This window comes from Lagenorhynchus albirostris, chromosome 20 (assembly GCF_949774975.1).
Source record: "Lagenorhynchus albirostris chromosome 20, mLagAlb1.1, whole genome shotgun sequence".
NCBI classification, from domain to species: domain Eukaryota; kingdom Metazoa; phylum Chordata; class Mammalia; order Artiodactyla; family Delphinidae; genus Lagenorhynchus; species Lagenorhynchus albirostris.
In genome coordinates, this window is record NC_083114.1 from 33,642,669 (window position 1) to 33,659,773 (window position 17,105).

Genomic DNA, 17,105 nt, shown 5'->3' on the forward strand with positions numbered 1-17,105 from the left:
TTGTAGAGTACTTTTTATGGCCCAAGTGATGTGTTGGCTGCTAGAGTGGCAGGACAAGGTCTGTGTCTCAAGCTGCTTACAACATGCACAGTACAATATGTGTTGTAGCAATGCTGTGAAGGATACTGAGAGAGGAAGGATTAACTGCATGGGAACCCCCATTTCCAGACCCATACTGTATAGAGAATTTGGGCACTTGGTTCGGGACAGTTCACTACCTGTTTATTTAAAGGCTTTTTAATATGAAAGGATCAGACTATTTTATATGAAACAGAAGGTTACTTGGATTGTGGTTTTAATTTTATTTTTAACAAGTTCCCTTACTTCAGAGTTTAAACTTTATAGCATTTTAAATTGTAAGAGTAATATGTGCTTATAAAATATTCAAACAGTTCAAAAGTATATCAAATAAAAATGAAAGTATCTCCACTCTCCCAGGGTAACTCCTATATTAGACAGTTTAAGCAATTACTGTGGTAAATAAACTTGGATTTTAAGTACCTCAGTGCTCTGAGCATTTACCCTTTCTGTTTAAAGGGGAAAAATAAATTTCCCTTTTCAGGTAAGTACTCTGGAACAATGGAGGTTGTCTAGGAACTGTGAAACGGAAGGTAGCTAGTGGATTTCGGAAAGTACATTGATCAGTTAGATTGCTGTGTCCTGTAGGGCTTTTTAAGGATTTATTGACACACTTCATCAAGGTATTTGAGAGAGTATTCAGGGAAACCTAAGAAATTCTGCACTTCTTTTCCCTTCCTTACACATTCATACCTGGTCAGAAATTACAGCTTGAGTGGGATGTCCCTCCACAGAACTCAAATGCACACTATCTATCATGTTACTTAGTGCGACAGTAATGTAAAATGGGAAGGATTTTTCCTTTTGGTTTCTTTCTGTGAGGGGGCTCACCCAACATATTTTATCCTATGTCTCTTCACCTCTCCCTTATTTCAACTTCCACTTACTCCCCAATTCCCTACATCATTCTCTTAAGAGAAAAAATAAGTTTTGTCCACTGAGTCCTCTTTCTTACTTGATTTAATATGTCTTAGGCTGAATGTTTCTCACAAAAATACTTTGCATTCAGAATTAGCCCATCAAATCATTTCCTCATAGACCCCTGCACAGACTGCATGCCTTCTAACATGGGGCTCCCTGAGGTCGGAAAACCCAAGTCTGCTTTTGGATTAGTTGTCATGATTTTAGAATATAAGTCCCCACACTCTGCTTTGGAAAAGTTATCCTGGTGGTGATTTTGTACCATTAAAAAAAAAGATCCTACTTTTGGTTCACAGAACCAACCAACCGAGTGGGACAGAACTACTTCTACTGTTCCAGTCGAAATATGGTCCTCCTAAGAGTACATCTGTTTCTCTAATAAATCGGGGGGTTATATACATGCCCACACCTGTGTATGTGTATACCTACATGGATATATAAAAATTCTAGTTGCACCCACACTGGAAATGATAGTGACTCATCCACACAGTGGGTGTTAAGGAATTTGTAACCTGCAGTGCTCTTTCTTACTGGTAACGCCATCCTGCTTGGGGAATATAGAACAAGCCCAAACAGTAATACTGACAGAATTCGGAATTATGATACAGTGCAGCCTTCACGTAATTCTTTGTTGAAGAAGTTAGGGCCTAAATGTTAAGGCTTATTGTTATTCCGAGTTGATAATCTCTGCCTTGCTTTAATAATTTTTCCTCATGCCTGGGTAGCCCGCGAGTTGCACAATAATCACTCACACAGCTTTGTAATCAATGCCCAAAGTAATAGGATTCCTCTGGCCACCGGCAATTAATAAATTTGTGTCTTTTTTAAAACACTAGCAAGTCGGGCCTGAAATACGACTGACTGGCTCTCCTCATTTGCATATTTATTGCAGTGGAAAAATTCTTACCAGATGATTGATGCTGAGCCTGCCTCTTGAATTCCAAGCAGCACATTATTATGAAATGAAAAATGCCGGCCATACAGTTGATTAAAGTTGAAGACAGTGGAATCGGTGTTTTTTAAGATTGTGGGAGAATTAAAGGCATATTTTAATGGATGTTGACAAGAAGTGAACTAACAAAAGCAAAGCAAAGGATTTGCTTGAAAAGATTTAATCAAACGTCTTTCTTGGGGGATTAATTGCCGGGGATGACTGCTGCAAGTGGCAGGCTTGTATGGATTTGAATGAAAAGTATTGTTCTCAGGCCAGTATATCGTGTGTCCTTTTGACCTATAGTTTAGCTGCAGTCCTAGAGTTACTTTAGAAGGAGGAAAGAAAAAAAAAAATGCTCTTGCGATCTGTATATTCTACCTCAATGTATATATCTGGGGTAATAGGAATGTGGGAGTTTATATTACTTGCACATACATAATTGTATGCTTGCATATTTACTTAAAAAATAATGGTGTGGATATTTAAAAACTGATAAGGTGAGCTTTATTTTACTTTATACATTTGCTCTTCCCGTTGCCCTCCATCCCCTTGCCAGAAGTTTTACTTATTGGCTTATAATCTAATTAATGAACTGTGTGCCCATGTCCACACTTATTCTCTGCCTACAGTTTTGTTTACATCGAACAGCCTAGATGAATCAGGGAAAAAAATAAAGCTGTTAAGTGAAAATGGTTTTTAGATTGGTGACATTTTATATATAGAATGCTTGCATATGGGTAGTGTGTAAATGAATACTTAATATAGGAATGTATGAATATACTAGTTCAGTCCTATTGCTGTAGATCAGAACAGGCAGAGCTAGAGATTTTCACCATGTGAAAGACGCTGATTTTGTGATAGTAATGTACTTTCTCTTTCTACAGCATTAAAAAAATTGGCAGAATACCTTAATATATAAAAGCATTTGCTATTTTTCACCTTAATTCTGTAAGATAAGCAGGCAAAGGATTATCTACATTTTATAGATGAGACCATTGGGACTTGAAGACATTAAATTGGTCCACTCAGTGGAAAATGACTAGTTGGTGATAGTGTCAGTTAGGATACAGGGCTCCTGACCCTTAGTAAAGTACTCTTTCTTTTTATTCTCTACTTGGGAAATTATTCCTAAAGCCAGTGCCCAGGTGCTTGGGTTGAATCTTGGTAATAAGGTGAGGCATAGGTCCTTCTTAATCTCCTCTTAAGGGAAAAGCCTCTGGAAATGGACCATGTAAGACAAAATAAGCATATATGTCCTTGACGGTCGCCATTTGTTTTGTGGCCAGGTGCCCTAACTTCTTCAACAAAGAACTACGTGAAGGCTCCACTGTATCATAATTCCGAATTCTGTCAGTATTACTGTTTGGGCTTGTTCGTTTGAACAAGAAGAAAGTATCTGCAGCTTTTGTTAATTTTTAACTCTGACGCTAATTGGGAGAAAAGCTAGAGGTGAACTAGAAACTGTTGATTCCATTCCCTTGCACATTCGTAGGGTTGAACAAATAGAATTCAGCCCTATATGAATGCTAAAGAGAGTTGCTTGTTTTGGTTTGGTTTTTGGCTGCGAAGAATTCACTATTGGATTTGAGCCTCTGGGAGAGAGTCTTTCCTCATCCTCGTCAGCTGTGGCTTCCAGGAGGCCTACTGCGACCAGCAGAGGATTGCTCATCGTCTCTTCAGGTTTTACATAAAATTTTACTAGAAGGAGATGTGGCCCTAATATCACAGAGAAACGAGAATTGGGCTCTGGCTTCTAAATCTCTTCGCAGGAGGTTGTCCATGTGTTGGCCACTGGTGACTTGACTTTGATAAACTTTTTTTTTTTTTTTTTTTTTTGGTGGTTAGCAGCACAGAATTGCAGATTTCACCTCTGGTAGGTCTCTTGACACTTTGATGCATGGTGGTGCTATCCCTGAATGGAGCTTAAATACTTTAGGGCTACTTTCTGACTGGGTGAAGGGGTGTATAAAATGAGAACATATGAGAGAGTATTAACAGAAAGGCACACTTTGATTTACTGATATTGGCTCTCTGCTTTCTTGTTGGATTGATATGCTGTCTAATATATCTGCGATGGATTTTTAAAAACTGACTTGAACAAAAAAAAAGGGCTTGTGTAGCTACTTGAAAGTGGCCCTTAAAAGTAGTAGTCTTTTTGTTGGACGTTTTCAGAATTCTTGGTTATGTTACATTAGAGAGTCAAATTATGACTTGCTTGTTGGGGGCAAGCAGCCATAAACATTATGAACTGCTTTGCAGCTTCTTCCCTGCATGGTTCTTGATCTCATATTTTAGATCATGGACACATGGTACTAGAGGAAGTAAGGGACAGGCACTTGATTTTCCTGTTCTTATAATTTTTTATTGTAAAAAGACACGTAACATGAAATTTACTATCCTGTTTTAAGTGTACAGTTCAGTAGTACTAAATATATTCACATTGTTGTGCAGCCAGTCTCCAGAACTTTTTGATTTTGCAGAACTAAAACTCTATACCCATTAAAGAACAAATCTCCATTTCCCTCTTGCCCCAGCCCCTGGCAAGCACCGTTTCTGTTGCTATGAATTGGGCTACTCTAGGTACCTCATATAAGTGGGATGATACAGGATTTGTCCTTCTGTGACTGGCTTATTTCACTTAGCATAATGTCCTCAAGGTTCATCCATGTGGTAACATGTGTCAGAATTCCTCTCCTTTTTTTTTTTTTTCCTTGCGGTACGTGGGCCTCTCACTGCTGTGGCCTCTCCCGTTGCGGAGCCTGTGCTCCGGACGCGCAGGCTCAGCAGCCATGGCTCACGGACCCAGCCGCTCCGCAGCATCTGGGATTCTCCCGGACCGGGGCACGAACCCGTGTCCCCTGCATCGGCAGGCGGACTCTCAACCACTGCGCCACCAGGGAAGCCCACCTCTCCATTTTTTTTTTTTTTTTTCTTTTTTCCTCCTCTCCATTTTAAGGCTGAATAATATTCCATTGTTCTTTTGGACTAGGCTCCAGGTTGAAGGAATGTAGACGATTTTTTTCTGTAGAGAGATAGACTGGGATGGTAGAATTATTACTACTTTGGTCTTAGGGTTTTTTTAAGGTGTTTTTAAAAATTGTGGTAAAATAGATATGACATAAAATTTACCATTTTTAACCATTTTAAAGTGTACAGTTCAGTAGCCAGTACATTTGCATTGTTATGCAACCATTACCACTGTCCATTTCAAAACCTTTTTCATCATCCCAAATTGAAACTCTGTGTCCATTAAACAATAAGTCCCCATTCCCACCTCTTCCCAGCCCTTGGTAACCACCCTTCTATTTTCTGTTTGACCATTTTTTTAGATATCTCATATAAGTGTAATCACACAATATCTGTCCTTTTGCAACTGACTTATTTCACATAGCCTAATATTTTCAAGGTTTAGGCTTGGGAATTTTGAAGACTACTTTGCAAATGCAAAATTGATTTGTAGTTTCACTTTGGAGAACGTGGGCTCTCTTAAGATGTAGCTGTTTCTAGAAAAGGAGGTAAAAACAATGGTTCATATTTGCACAGAATTTGGATGAGAGGAGATTTCGGCGTTTTCATGGGCTTCCTTCCAAGTATTAGTGTCTCTTCTATTTTCTTAAGGTTCTGGCTGTAACATAACTTTCAGAACCTTAGCTATATGGAATCTCTGTTTATAATATTCAGCTCTTTTCATAGATGATCATTTGTGGTAACCTAATATTTGTAGTTATTTGTATTCTCTGCTTTCCTCATTACTTTAAAAATTTACATGTTTATATACATAATTTTGCATTATCCTAGTTACACACTTAGCACATTTAAAGTAATTCTTCTCTTTTAAAATTATTATATCTTTATTCTTTTTATTCTACTTGCCTACTTCTCATCTTGTTTGTGCCTAATCCATTTCCCCAAAACTGTCCGAAGAATAATTCTGTGATACTTTTTTCTTCTTCATGAGAGTAACTTTTTATTTTTATATTTGGTGGAAAGGTTTTTTTGTTTGTTTGTTTTGTTAAGATTCAGAGTAACAGGTGGAGAACCTGGGTTTAGACCACAAGGAATTTTGGATTTTTTTCAGGTAATATTTAGGTATTGCAGGTCCTCCCAAGTGGTGTGGGTATGTACTGATTATAAAAGTATTAGAATGTGGGATTTAGAAAAGATGTGGTCAAGGATCTTCTGTTACATTTAAATAAGCAAGTTGTATTTATATAGTCCTTTTTTTTTTTTTTTTGCGGTATGCGGGCCTCTCACTGTTGTGGCCTCTCCCGTTGCAGTCCCGTTGCGAAGCACAGCCTCCGGACGCGCAGGCTCAGCAGCCATGGCTCACGGGCCCAGCTGCCCCGCGGCATGTGGGATCTTCCCACACCCAGGGCACAAACCCATGTCCCCTGCATTGGCAGGCGGACTCTCAACCACTGTGCCACCAGGGAAGCCCCAGTCCTTTTTTTTTTTGGCTACAAGAACAATATTTTATTTTATTATTTTTATTAATTTATTTTTTTTGGCTGCATTAGGTCTTTTTTTTTTTCTTTTTTTGGCTGTGTTGGGTCTTCGTTGCTGCGTGCGGGCTTCTCATTGCGGTGGCTTCTCTTGTTACGGAGCACGGGCTCTAGGAGCGTAGGCTTCAGTAGTTGTGGCACGCAGGCTCAATAGTTGTGGCTTGCAGGCTCTAGAGTGCAGGCTCAGTAGTTATGGTGCATGGGCTTAGTTGCTCCACGGCATGTGGGATCTTCCCGGACCAGGGATTGAACCCGTGTCCCCTGCATTGGCAGGTGGATTCTTTTTTTTTTTTTTTTTTTTGCGGTACGTGGGCCTCTCATTGTTGGGGCCTCTCCCGCTGCAGAGCGCAGGCTCAGCGGCTCACGGGCCCAGCCACTCCGCGGCATGCGGGATCCTCCCGGACCAGGGCATGAACCCGCGTCCCCTGCATCAGCAGGCAGACTCCTAACCACTGCGCCACCAGGGAAGCCCGGCAGGTGGATTCTTAACCACTGTGCTACCAGGGAAGTCCCTGTGACGGGTCTTATTTGTGGCATGCGGGATCTTTCATTGTGGCTCACGGGCTTCTCTAGTTACAGCGCTCAGGCTTCTCTCTAGTTGTGGCGTGTGGCCTCCAGGGCATGCAGGCTTGGTAGTTGCAGCGCGCAGGCTTACTTGCCTCGAGGCCTGTGGGATCTTAGTTCCCTGACCAGGGATCCAACCCAGGTCCACTGCATTGGAAGGCGGATTCTTAACCACTGGACCACCAGGGAAGTCCCTGTATAGTCTTATACGGAGATTATTGGAGGAATGCAAAGTAGCTGTTGGGTTATTGAGTTCCTTCTGACCAATCTGCAGAGGTTTTCTCAGGTAAGCTCTTAGCCGTATGTTGAAATGGAATGCTGCAGTGTGATCTGTTTGGAGAACTTGTCTGAGTCATGTGTTGGTGTCCCATTGATGAAATAGGTTGAGATGTAAAATAGTGAGGAAGCTACTCATGCTGCGCAAGGTAGAAGCCGAAGAGATAGAATCAAATTCATAAAAATCACTTAAACTGAAGTTCGTGTGGGCTGAGGTTAGTCTAGAATATAAAATAAAAATGAATGTAGGGATTGCTAAATGAGAGTAAGGATGCTTGTGAGAAGATTACAGTTACTTAAAGGAAAGTGGGAAGGAGTGATCGAAGCATAGCCAGAGACAGATGGACAACTGTTAGTGATAGGAAGTATGGAAACCACAGGATTTAGCAACTGACTGAACATATTGAATAAGGGCTCCAAAATGTCAGTGATCTCCCGTGAAAACATTAGACAGAGGTGAGAGAATCAGACAAAGGAGAAGTATTAGGTTGGAAGAAAAAAGTTTTGTTTCTGACATGGTGTTTGAGGGAGTGATGGGGCATCCATGTGAAGATTTTCTTGGCAGTTGCTGGAAATGGGAAAGTTTTGATTATAAAGCGAGATGTCTGAGTGCTGTCAAAACTTAACTAGTAGTTATCCACGTCTATTTAGCCCCTTTAGTAGGATTTTGCTGATAAAGAAGGTAGGAGTTTGGTTCTCAGCGGGCCAGATTTTATTCTGAAAGTTCTTGGTCATAGACTTTAAACTTAATCCTGACCAGCTTTATTACACGTGCATCCTTTTGGTCGTGAGGAGAATCAGGTGAGAACATATTCTTGGTGTGCAGAATTTTAATACACAGTTCAGTACAATGGAACCTCCATATCCTTGGGTTCCGCATCCGTGGATTCAACCAATTTTGGATCAGAAATACTTGGAAAGAAAAAATGTCAGAACGTTCCAAAAAGCAAAACTTGAATTTGCAGCACTCTAGCAACTATTTACGTAGTATTCACAACGATTTTTATAGCATTTACATTGTACTAGTTGTACGTAATCTAGAGATGATTTAAAGTATGTGGGAGGATGCGTGTAGGTTACATGCAAATACTAGGCCCTTTCATATAGGGAACTTGAGCATCCATGGGTTTCATTATCCTGGGGGAGAGCTCCTAGAACCAATCCCCTGAGGATACCGAGGGCTGACTGTACTGCAAACAGAAAGTCATTAACTTGGGTTTCTATTCGTGAACTGGAACCTTCCTTAAGGGTATGTGTTGGGAGATTGAATGAATGAGGTGGTAGCTCACACCAGAGGCAAAGGAGATCTCCTGGGGGAGGGTGTGGTGGTGGTGGTGGTGGTAGGGACCCCAGGACTAAGCTGTGCTCTTCAGAAGAGAAGGAATTGCTTAAGGAGTTGATCAGTAAAGGGATAATCCAAGAGGTCAATGGGTAACCTGTAGAAAAATATCTGAGAAAGAAACACCAAAGGAAAAAAATTATTGGTTATGACAGGCAGGGAAGGAGTGTGTCAAACTTATTAAATTTAAGAACTCACAGTTTACTGCAGACGCTCTTCTAAGTACCTTACACATTGTTACCCTGCTTGTTCCTCACAACGACCCTATGAGGTAGGCACTGTTATTATTTCCTTTCAGGAATTCTGTATTTCGGAGAGTTTTCAGTCCCGGCGTACCCTTTGCGCACCCCCTCAGCCAGTACTGCTCAGGAGTCCAGCGTCATAGGCATCACCTACTTTGGAGAACTGTAGATAATTAACTGTTCCTTCCCTCTGCTTTATTTCCCAGGTCACAAGGCACTTAAAGCATTGTTGAGGTCATTGGTAGATCTTCAGGAAGAGTTGCTTTTCCAGTATCCAGACACTAGATATCTAGTAGATGGGACAAAGCCCAAAGCAGAAAGGTAAGGAGGGAATGGAACTATGGAATTGCTTATTTTCTTTTCATCTGAATGGTTTCCCATTATTTATGAAAAAGAAAGTCACGTCCTTTCCAGGCAGATACCGGACTTAATGTTAGTAAAATAGAAAGAGCCTCTTATGTTTAATTGGTGGCCAGGATGACACATAAATTGGGAATTAGGTTTTGGATTTTTATGCATAGTTGTGCCTAAGCTTCTTTGTAAGCTTCTGCAAAAATCTTGCCTTCTTTTTAGATCTAGTGAGATTATAGGTGAAAGCACATTTTTAACATGAACGCTTAATTAATGTTTATGAAGCACTTTGTTGCCCATACATGGAATTACCAGTCACAACTGTCGACTTTTCAGTGAAGGAAGAAGCAGTTATCGCGAAGGGTGGAAAAATTTCAGGAAATAGTAGAAGAAAACATTTTTTCCCTTCCTGAAATTATCACAGTTGATGAAGGTTCTCCTCTACCTCCCCCCTTTGTTTGAGCCTGCTGCATAGGGTACCTGCCTGCTGTTTTCCGTTGGGCTTCCCCTCTGCTCCATACCTTTCTGCTGAATTAGTTGGAATGACAAAGGAGAGGAGCTCACATTTAGTAAGCACTTCCTGTGCGCTGGGGTCGGTAGTGCAGGCAGTGTAGCTGGCTCCGTAGCTGTAGGCTCTCGTGCTCTCTCACACAGTTGAGGATATTACAGCCTAGCTTGGATTCTGTGGCCTACCCCTTTGAGTTTTCTTCACATTCTGCTTCTCTTCGTTTGGTTTAACCAATATTACTCAGCTTTCCTGAGTAGTTGGTTACAGGGAGACATAGTTCCCTTATTGATTTGGGGATTGAGGTCATAAAAGTATGATTATATGTTTAATTTTTAAAGACCCTCCTGTAGCAGTATAGGCCTGGTTCATGTGCATTTCTAATAATGTTTTTAACAACCTCATTTATTTTTATAGTTGGCTTACTTTTTAAAAAATATTTTGAAACCATCTATTTTTATATTTATTTTAAAAGATACACGAGTTTTTGTTTGACCTCACGAATGTTTTCTTCCAACAGCAACAAAAAAGCCGTCCTCACGTCTCCCGTGCTATTTAAGATGCAGACAGCATAGGGAAAGCCCAAATACTCTTGACTGCATGTGGGCCTAGGCTTTTTTTGTTTTTGTTTTTTTAAAATTAATTAATTAATTTTATTTTTGGCTGCATTGGGCCTTCGTTGCGTGTGGGCTTTCTCTAGTTGCAGTTGCATGGGCTTCTCATTGCGGTGGCTTCTTGTTGCGGAGCGTGGGCTCTAGGTGCGTGGGCTTCAGTAGTTGTGGCACAAGGGCTCAGTAGTTGTGGCTCGTGGGCTCCAGAGTGCAGGCTCAGTAGTTGTGGCGCACTGGCTTAGTTGCTCTGTGGGATCTTCCCAGTCCAGGGCTCGAACCCGTGTCCCCTGCATTGGCAGGCAGATTCTTAACCACTGCACTACCAGGGAAGTCCCACGCCTAAGTTTTTATTTAGGTAACGTTTATTTACATTGGACTCAGTGTTCTTACTGGTTTTCCAGTGAGGAGGAGATTTCCAGTGAAGATGAAGAGCTCGTAGAAGAGAAGCAGCAGCAGCAGAGGAGGGCCCCAGCAAAGAGGAAGCTGGAGACTGAGGACTACCCCAGCTTCATAGCGAAGCGCTTCGCCGACTTCACCGTCTACAGGAACCGTACGCTCCAGAAGTGGCATGATAAGACCAAGCTGGCTTCTGGAAAACTGGGGAAGGCAAGTGTGTGCACTCATGTGTGTAAGGCAGGTCATGGCAACCTGAAGCAGCTGTGAGAAATTGGAAGTACAGCTCCCTTATATGGATGATGCCTCAGTGTCATAGTAATCAGTCATTTCTGTAGAAAAATTTACTGAACCCTAACGCTAACCCTAACCCAAATCCATTGGGGTTTATACCATTCAGGCATGGGATTTCAACTTTATTAGAAAAAGTATTTTATTCTAGAAGTTGTGGTCTTGTAAGCGTTGGAAGTACAAATACTTTAAAGAAATGGACTTTAAGACAATTATTATTAAAGGAGCAGAGGTTAATCTCTGGGTATAGGAAACTAATATGACCTGCTTAGGGACTAATTTTTTTTTTTTTTTTTCTGAGAACAGTTAGAGCCATTCACAAACTCGGTCTTTAACAGAAAGTACCTCCTGGAAGGAGGATTGTCTGTTTCTCTGCTGACACAGAAAAATAGGGAAACCAACGTAGCTGCCTTCAGCAGAGACTTTCCATGTTATCTGACACTGGTTAATGTTGTTGCAGGGTTTTGGTGCCTTTGAACGTTCAATCTTGACTCAGATTGATCATATTCTGATGGACAAAGAAAGATTACTTCGAAGGACACAGACCAAGCGCTCTATCTACCGAGTTCTTGGCAAACCTGAGCCGGCAGCCCAGCCTGTCCCAGAGAGTTTGCCAGGACAGCCGGTAAGAACTGTGATGCATGGTGATTATGGGAGCAGTTTCTAGGAGGCTAATTAACTGAAAAATCTTATCATCTCCTTGTAGGTATTCCTCTGGGTATAAGAAGTCAGTGAAAGAAAGGGAAAAAAGCACTATTTTCCTAGATTGTTGAGAAACTGAGGATATGTGGGAGGGGAAAGTTTTTTAAAAATGAAGCTATTATTGTGTGTAGCCTTCTCTTAATTTTGAGTTTGATCTGAGTCTGGTCATGGAAGCATTTATAATCCAATTTTTTTAAAAAAATAAATTTATATTTTTTTAAAATTTATTTTTGGCTGTGTTGGGTCTTTGTTGCTGTGCACGGGCTTTCTCTAGTTGTGGTGATCGGGGGCTACTCTTCGTTGCAGTGCGCGGGCTTCTCATTGCAGTGGCTTCTCTTGTTGCAGAGCACAGGCTCTAGGAATGTGGGCTTCAGTAGTCATGGCTCACGGGCTCTAGAGTGCAGGCTCACTAGTTGTGGCTCACGGGCTTAGTTGCTCCGCGGCATGTGGGATCTTCCTGGACCAGGGCTCGAACTCGTGTCCCCTGCGTTGGCAGGCGGATTCTTAACCACTGTGCCACCAGGGGAGCCCTGTAATCCAATTTTTTAAATTCAGTTTTAAAGTTTTTTCTTTAGAAATGCCAGTATCGAAGCAAGCGTGTACTTTAGGCTTTCCTTTGGATGTTTAGATGCTCCAGAAGAGGATCCAGAATTGAAATAGGCAGATTCTTCTGTCTAAAGGAAACTCTTTTATTTATAGTAGGAATATATACTTAATATATTTTTTAAGTTCAGAAGAATTTAAAATGAAAAGTAAAATTCCCCCTAGTCTAAAAACTCCACTCCTCAGGTTTAACCAATGTTCATAGTTGTAACACACTTTCAGGTATTTTCTATTTATATATATAAATACACACACACACACACACGCATGCATATAACACGTACGCACTTACAAAAATATGGTTGTCTTTTTTTAACTAAATGGGTTGGATATATATGTGTGTGTGTGTATAAATATATAAAATGTTATAAACTATATGTAAAATCTTACAACTTTCTAAATTATTCTAGATACTTTTCCATGTCATTACATGGAGATCTACCTCATTTTTCCTAATGGCTAGAGTATTCCATTGTATGGATGTGTACTATAATTTATTTGAACAGTGGATATTTATGTTGTCTCTAGTTTTAGAAACAGTGCTATAGGAAACATTCCTGAGCATTTTTATTTTTGTATTTGTGTGAACATATGGATAGACTTCTAGAAGTGGAAATGTTAAATCAAAGAGAATATGCATTTTAAATCCTGATAGATGTAAAATTGCCTCAAAAAGTCTGCATTAATTTCCAATCCTACCAGCTGTGTTTTCCTACTGAAGATTGCCAGTTCTAGAGGTGAAAAATGGTGTCTTCTCATTTTAATTTGCATGTATTTAATTAGAATTAGATTAAACATATTTTTATATAACTGTTGACTGCTTGTGTTTTTTTTCTGTCAGGTGCCTATTAATGTTTTGCCCATTTTTCAATTGCATTGTTTTTGTTCTTCAATTTTTTTAAATTAATTTATTTATTTTTGGTTGCATTGGGTCTTCATTGCTGTGCGCAGGCTTTCTCTAGTTGTGGCGAGCGGGGACTACTCTTTGTTGCGGTGCGTGGGCTTCTCATTGCGGTGGCTTCTCTTGTTGTGGAGCACGGGCTCTAGGCACATGGGCTTCAGTAGTTGTGGCATGAGGGCTCAGTAGTTGTGGTGCATGGGCTTAGTTGCTCTGTGGCATGTGGGAGTTTCCCAGACCAGGGCTTGAACCCATGTCCCCTGCATTGGCAGGTGGATTCTTAACCACTGCACCACTAGGGAAGTCCTTGTTCTTTAATTTGAAGAGCTCTTTATATCTTAAGGAAAATAGTGCTTTGACTGTTATACACATTATTTATAGTAGCTGCATTACTTTGGTAACCTCATTGGGATTCACTCCTTCTCATTGATATAGGAGATCCTTCCTCAAGCCCCTGCCAGTGCCCACCTGAAGGACCTGGATGAAGAAATCTTTGATGATGATGACTTTTACCACCAGGTATGATTTTTACACTCTTTTCTTTTGTTATAAATCAGGCTTTAGCATTTTAAAACAGCTGATAGAATTCTCTGACCAAAAGGTAGCTTACTTTGGAAGGATAGAGTCAGATAGGGAGTTAGAACTCTAGTGTTCAGAATTGACTTACTGTGTAGTTCTGGATTTATTGCTTTACTTTTATATTTTTCCTTTTGAAATGAATATAGCTACAGCTATGTTGTTAGTTGATGCAGAGTGTGAATTATTTGTAAAACAGTTTCAACTTCTTTGCATCAGGTGGTTTATTCTCTCTCAGCAGCTTTTGATGATGTTAATGGAGGATTTTGTTTGGTTGGTTGGTTTCTTGTCCTATTACTATTAGATAAGGATATGGAGCTGAAGGGCTGGGATCCCAGAATTCTTGAACTGCACTTCTGGTTCTATTAACCTATTAAGTCTATTCTCTTAAAACTTCTGTGTATGTGTGCATGTTCACATCAGTTAAGTATTTATATTTATTGAGATTGTCTGCTACTGTTGATTATAATAATAGTGTAGTGCTTTGAAGACAGAAAGAATTGCTAGAGGTTGAAATCTAGTCCCGTTCTCAATATCTCTTCACAAACATTTCCCCCGTTCTTTCCCTGACGCTGTGATCTGCTGTCGTGCTGCTCTTTTTGATGATGGTGGTGACCGTTAAGGTAGACTAAACATCTGGGCTGTTCTAAAGAACTAAAATAATTTCCTGTAATCCTGGGTCTCTTGTTAAGTCATACTTCTTAATGAAATGTGCTTCAGGATGTACCCTCTCTAGCTCTGGAGAGTTGAGGATGCTGCTCAGCAGTGATAAACCAGTTTTGATTGAGCCATTATTTTATCAAGGTGAATTTTTTTTTCCTCTGCTGAATTTTTAGTGTTAACTTTTGCCGAAGAATTTACAGGTGCTTGTTGGAGGTTTAGCTATGATGACAGTACTGTGTAGTATATGGAATACGAAGGAAGGAACTTAGGAAAATTACCCTGTGAAGCAAGTAGGACAAGTGATTCTACATTGGGGATGCCTCTGGTTTTGCCCTAAAAAAAAAAAAAGAGAGACTTTTTATTAATCTTGCTATTCACTCTGTGATGTTCAATAAAATTATTGCTGTAAGTCTCAAAAGTAATGATGAGAGGGTATAGGAAAGAGGATTGATGTGGCCCCAGGTGTTCCTAGTCAGAGGTCCTGATTCTTTTTTCCTTTTCTTCTCTTATTATATCCATTTGTCAGAAGAGTAGGGGATTCTGTTTTGTTCTAGAGTGTCTTAAGGAAGTACCTGATATGGGATATTAATGCTGTATAATTGTGGGAGATCATGGGAGACAATCAAAAATATTCCAGTCTTCATTAATTGAAGTGTACGTTGTTCAGTGGGAAGTGCATCATAAATTAAATAGGCTTAATAAAATAAACTGAAATTACTGGGGGGGGAAGTTGCTTCTACTGGCAATCCTTAGTCTGAAAGATATATATATTTACATATATATATATATATTTTAGGCCTGGAGGTCTGCTGAAAAAGAAATAGCATTACTTGATTGGCCCTTCATCCCAATTAATAATTTTAACTTTGATAAATTCTGATTTCAGTTATGACTAGTCACATCTTAGCTTTTACCCTTGCTGGTTAATTGGGGTGCTGGGGTTAATCTAAATTAAAACTTAAACTAATAGAGGTCAGCAAGGCAGCTGAAACACCTGAGTGAAACAAATGGGGCTGCCAGGTGCAACTTTATCTTGGCTGTTTCCCAAGAGGGAAGTGGCAGCAAATTGGAGTTGTTTCAGCCTTCTGTAAAGGTGAATGATGGGTGACACTTGTTAATGTACAGCATCTCCGGAAGCATTCCAGATTGCTTTGCTGCCGTACCAACTGCTGCCATCCATGCACAGTCAGTAGGAACTGGACCAGTTGCCAACATCTGGCAGCACAGCAAGGAATGGGTGCAAGTCTCGAAACCCTGCAGATTCTAAATATGGTGCTTAGAAGTGTGCAGGCTTTAATCACTTACCACTCTCTGGCAGCAGGCTACGACAGCTTATCCCAGCCTCGTACATCACATCCCGACATCTGCTGAGCCGCAAGGCAGCTGCACATTCATTTTCTTTTCTTGCCTTTTCTCTTTGCCTCCTATTCCTCTTCTTCCCACTACCATCCCCCCTGCCCCGACCCTGCCTTCCTCCCTTCAGTTTTTCTCCCCCTCCCCAGTATGCTTCTTGGGAGAGATGATCTGTAAAGATTACTGCTTCATTGTGTGCAAGTAATTGTGGTGATGCCAGGCCCTTGACAGACACAACGTAGCACCTGTTCTGCTGACCTGGTTAATTTCTTCTGTTGAGTGGGATTTGCCAGAGATTGGAGCTGAAGCCAGTTCAATGATAAGGCTGAAGAAAATGGCTGTATGTTTTCTGTCACCTCCCAATTAAATTGGCTTCATAAAATGCTTTCCTTTATTTGTCAGGGTAGTAAGCCTGAGCTAAGTGTTGCATTCAGAAGTGGTACAATGTATTACAATGGGCCTGTGAGTTTTCATTTGTGTTTTTTTATGTGGTCATAGGGAAGAGCTGGGTGGTGAATATAATACATCTGCCTTTTTTTTTTTTTTTTTGAAACCATACTTGAAGCCAGACTCTTTGGGTCCATGTTTTGTAAGGAAGAGATTATAGCCACATTGAATTTTAATGTTTCATTGTAAGGGTTTAAAGGCTTACTTGGTTAATTCAGGTGTCACAAGCCTTTGTAAATGCCCTCACCATTGAGAATGGTATTCAGGGTCAGAACACCCAACACGAACACACTCTCTTTGTTTCACAGTGGGCCTTAAGTTACTACAACTTAAAAAATATGTCTGCATTATTTAATAAAGGTACATGTATATGTGTGTGTAAGCATATACATAGAGAGAGAGGGGCACTGAGGAGTATCAGATATTGTAAGTAATCATACCGCTTTTGAGCTGAAAAGAACCACACAAGAACCTGAGTCCCTGAGACGTTAAGTAACTTCCTGCAAGTCATATAGTAGATGGCAGCACTAGTACTTGACCTCAAGACTGCTTAGGCCAAGTCCTGTTCTTCACATACCTTTATTTCTTAAACGTTTCATTCGTGAGCCATAAAAGACTTCACTATAGTATTACAGTTTTCAGTTCGTAAATAACTAAGCTTCATTTTCTTAGAACCAGAAGAAATATTATGTGTGTTAGAAAGTAATTTTTTTCCCTTTGAAGGCAAATGATTTATTAAACTCCTGGTTTCTTAACAATTCTAATGAAAAAATTAGCCTTCTAGTTGTGTTACTGGTTTGTTTGGAAACTGGAGTTGTTGAAAGCCCGAAGTGTGCCCAGCGGTGACGGTTTCAGG

The 17,105-nt window shown here is 40.4% G+C and overlaps 1 protein-coding gene across 2 annotated transcripts in view; it reads left to right on the forward strand.

Annotated features, from left to right (window-relative positions):
• Positions 1 to 17,105, forward strand: part of AATF (apoptosis antagonizing transcription factor) — a 98,732-nt gene that overhangs the window by 28,127 nt on the left and 53,500 nt on the right. For both annotated transcript variants that reach the window (XM_060135663.1, XM_060135664.1), the window contains exons 5-8: positions 9,063 to 9,177; positions 10,725 to 10,929; positions 11,468 to 11,632; positions 13,646 to 13,729. In XM_060135663.1, coding sequence (XP_059991646.1) covers positions 9,063 to 9,177; positions 10,725 to 10,929; positions 11,468 to 11,632; positions 13,646 to 13,729 — 569 coding nt within the window. The remainder of the gene's footprint in view (positions 1 to 9,062; positions 9,178 to 10,724; positions 10,930 to 11,467; positions 11,633 to 13,645; positions 13,730 to 17,105) is intronic.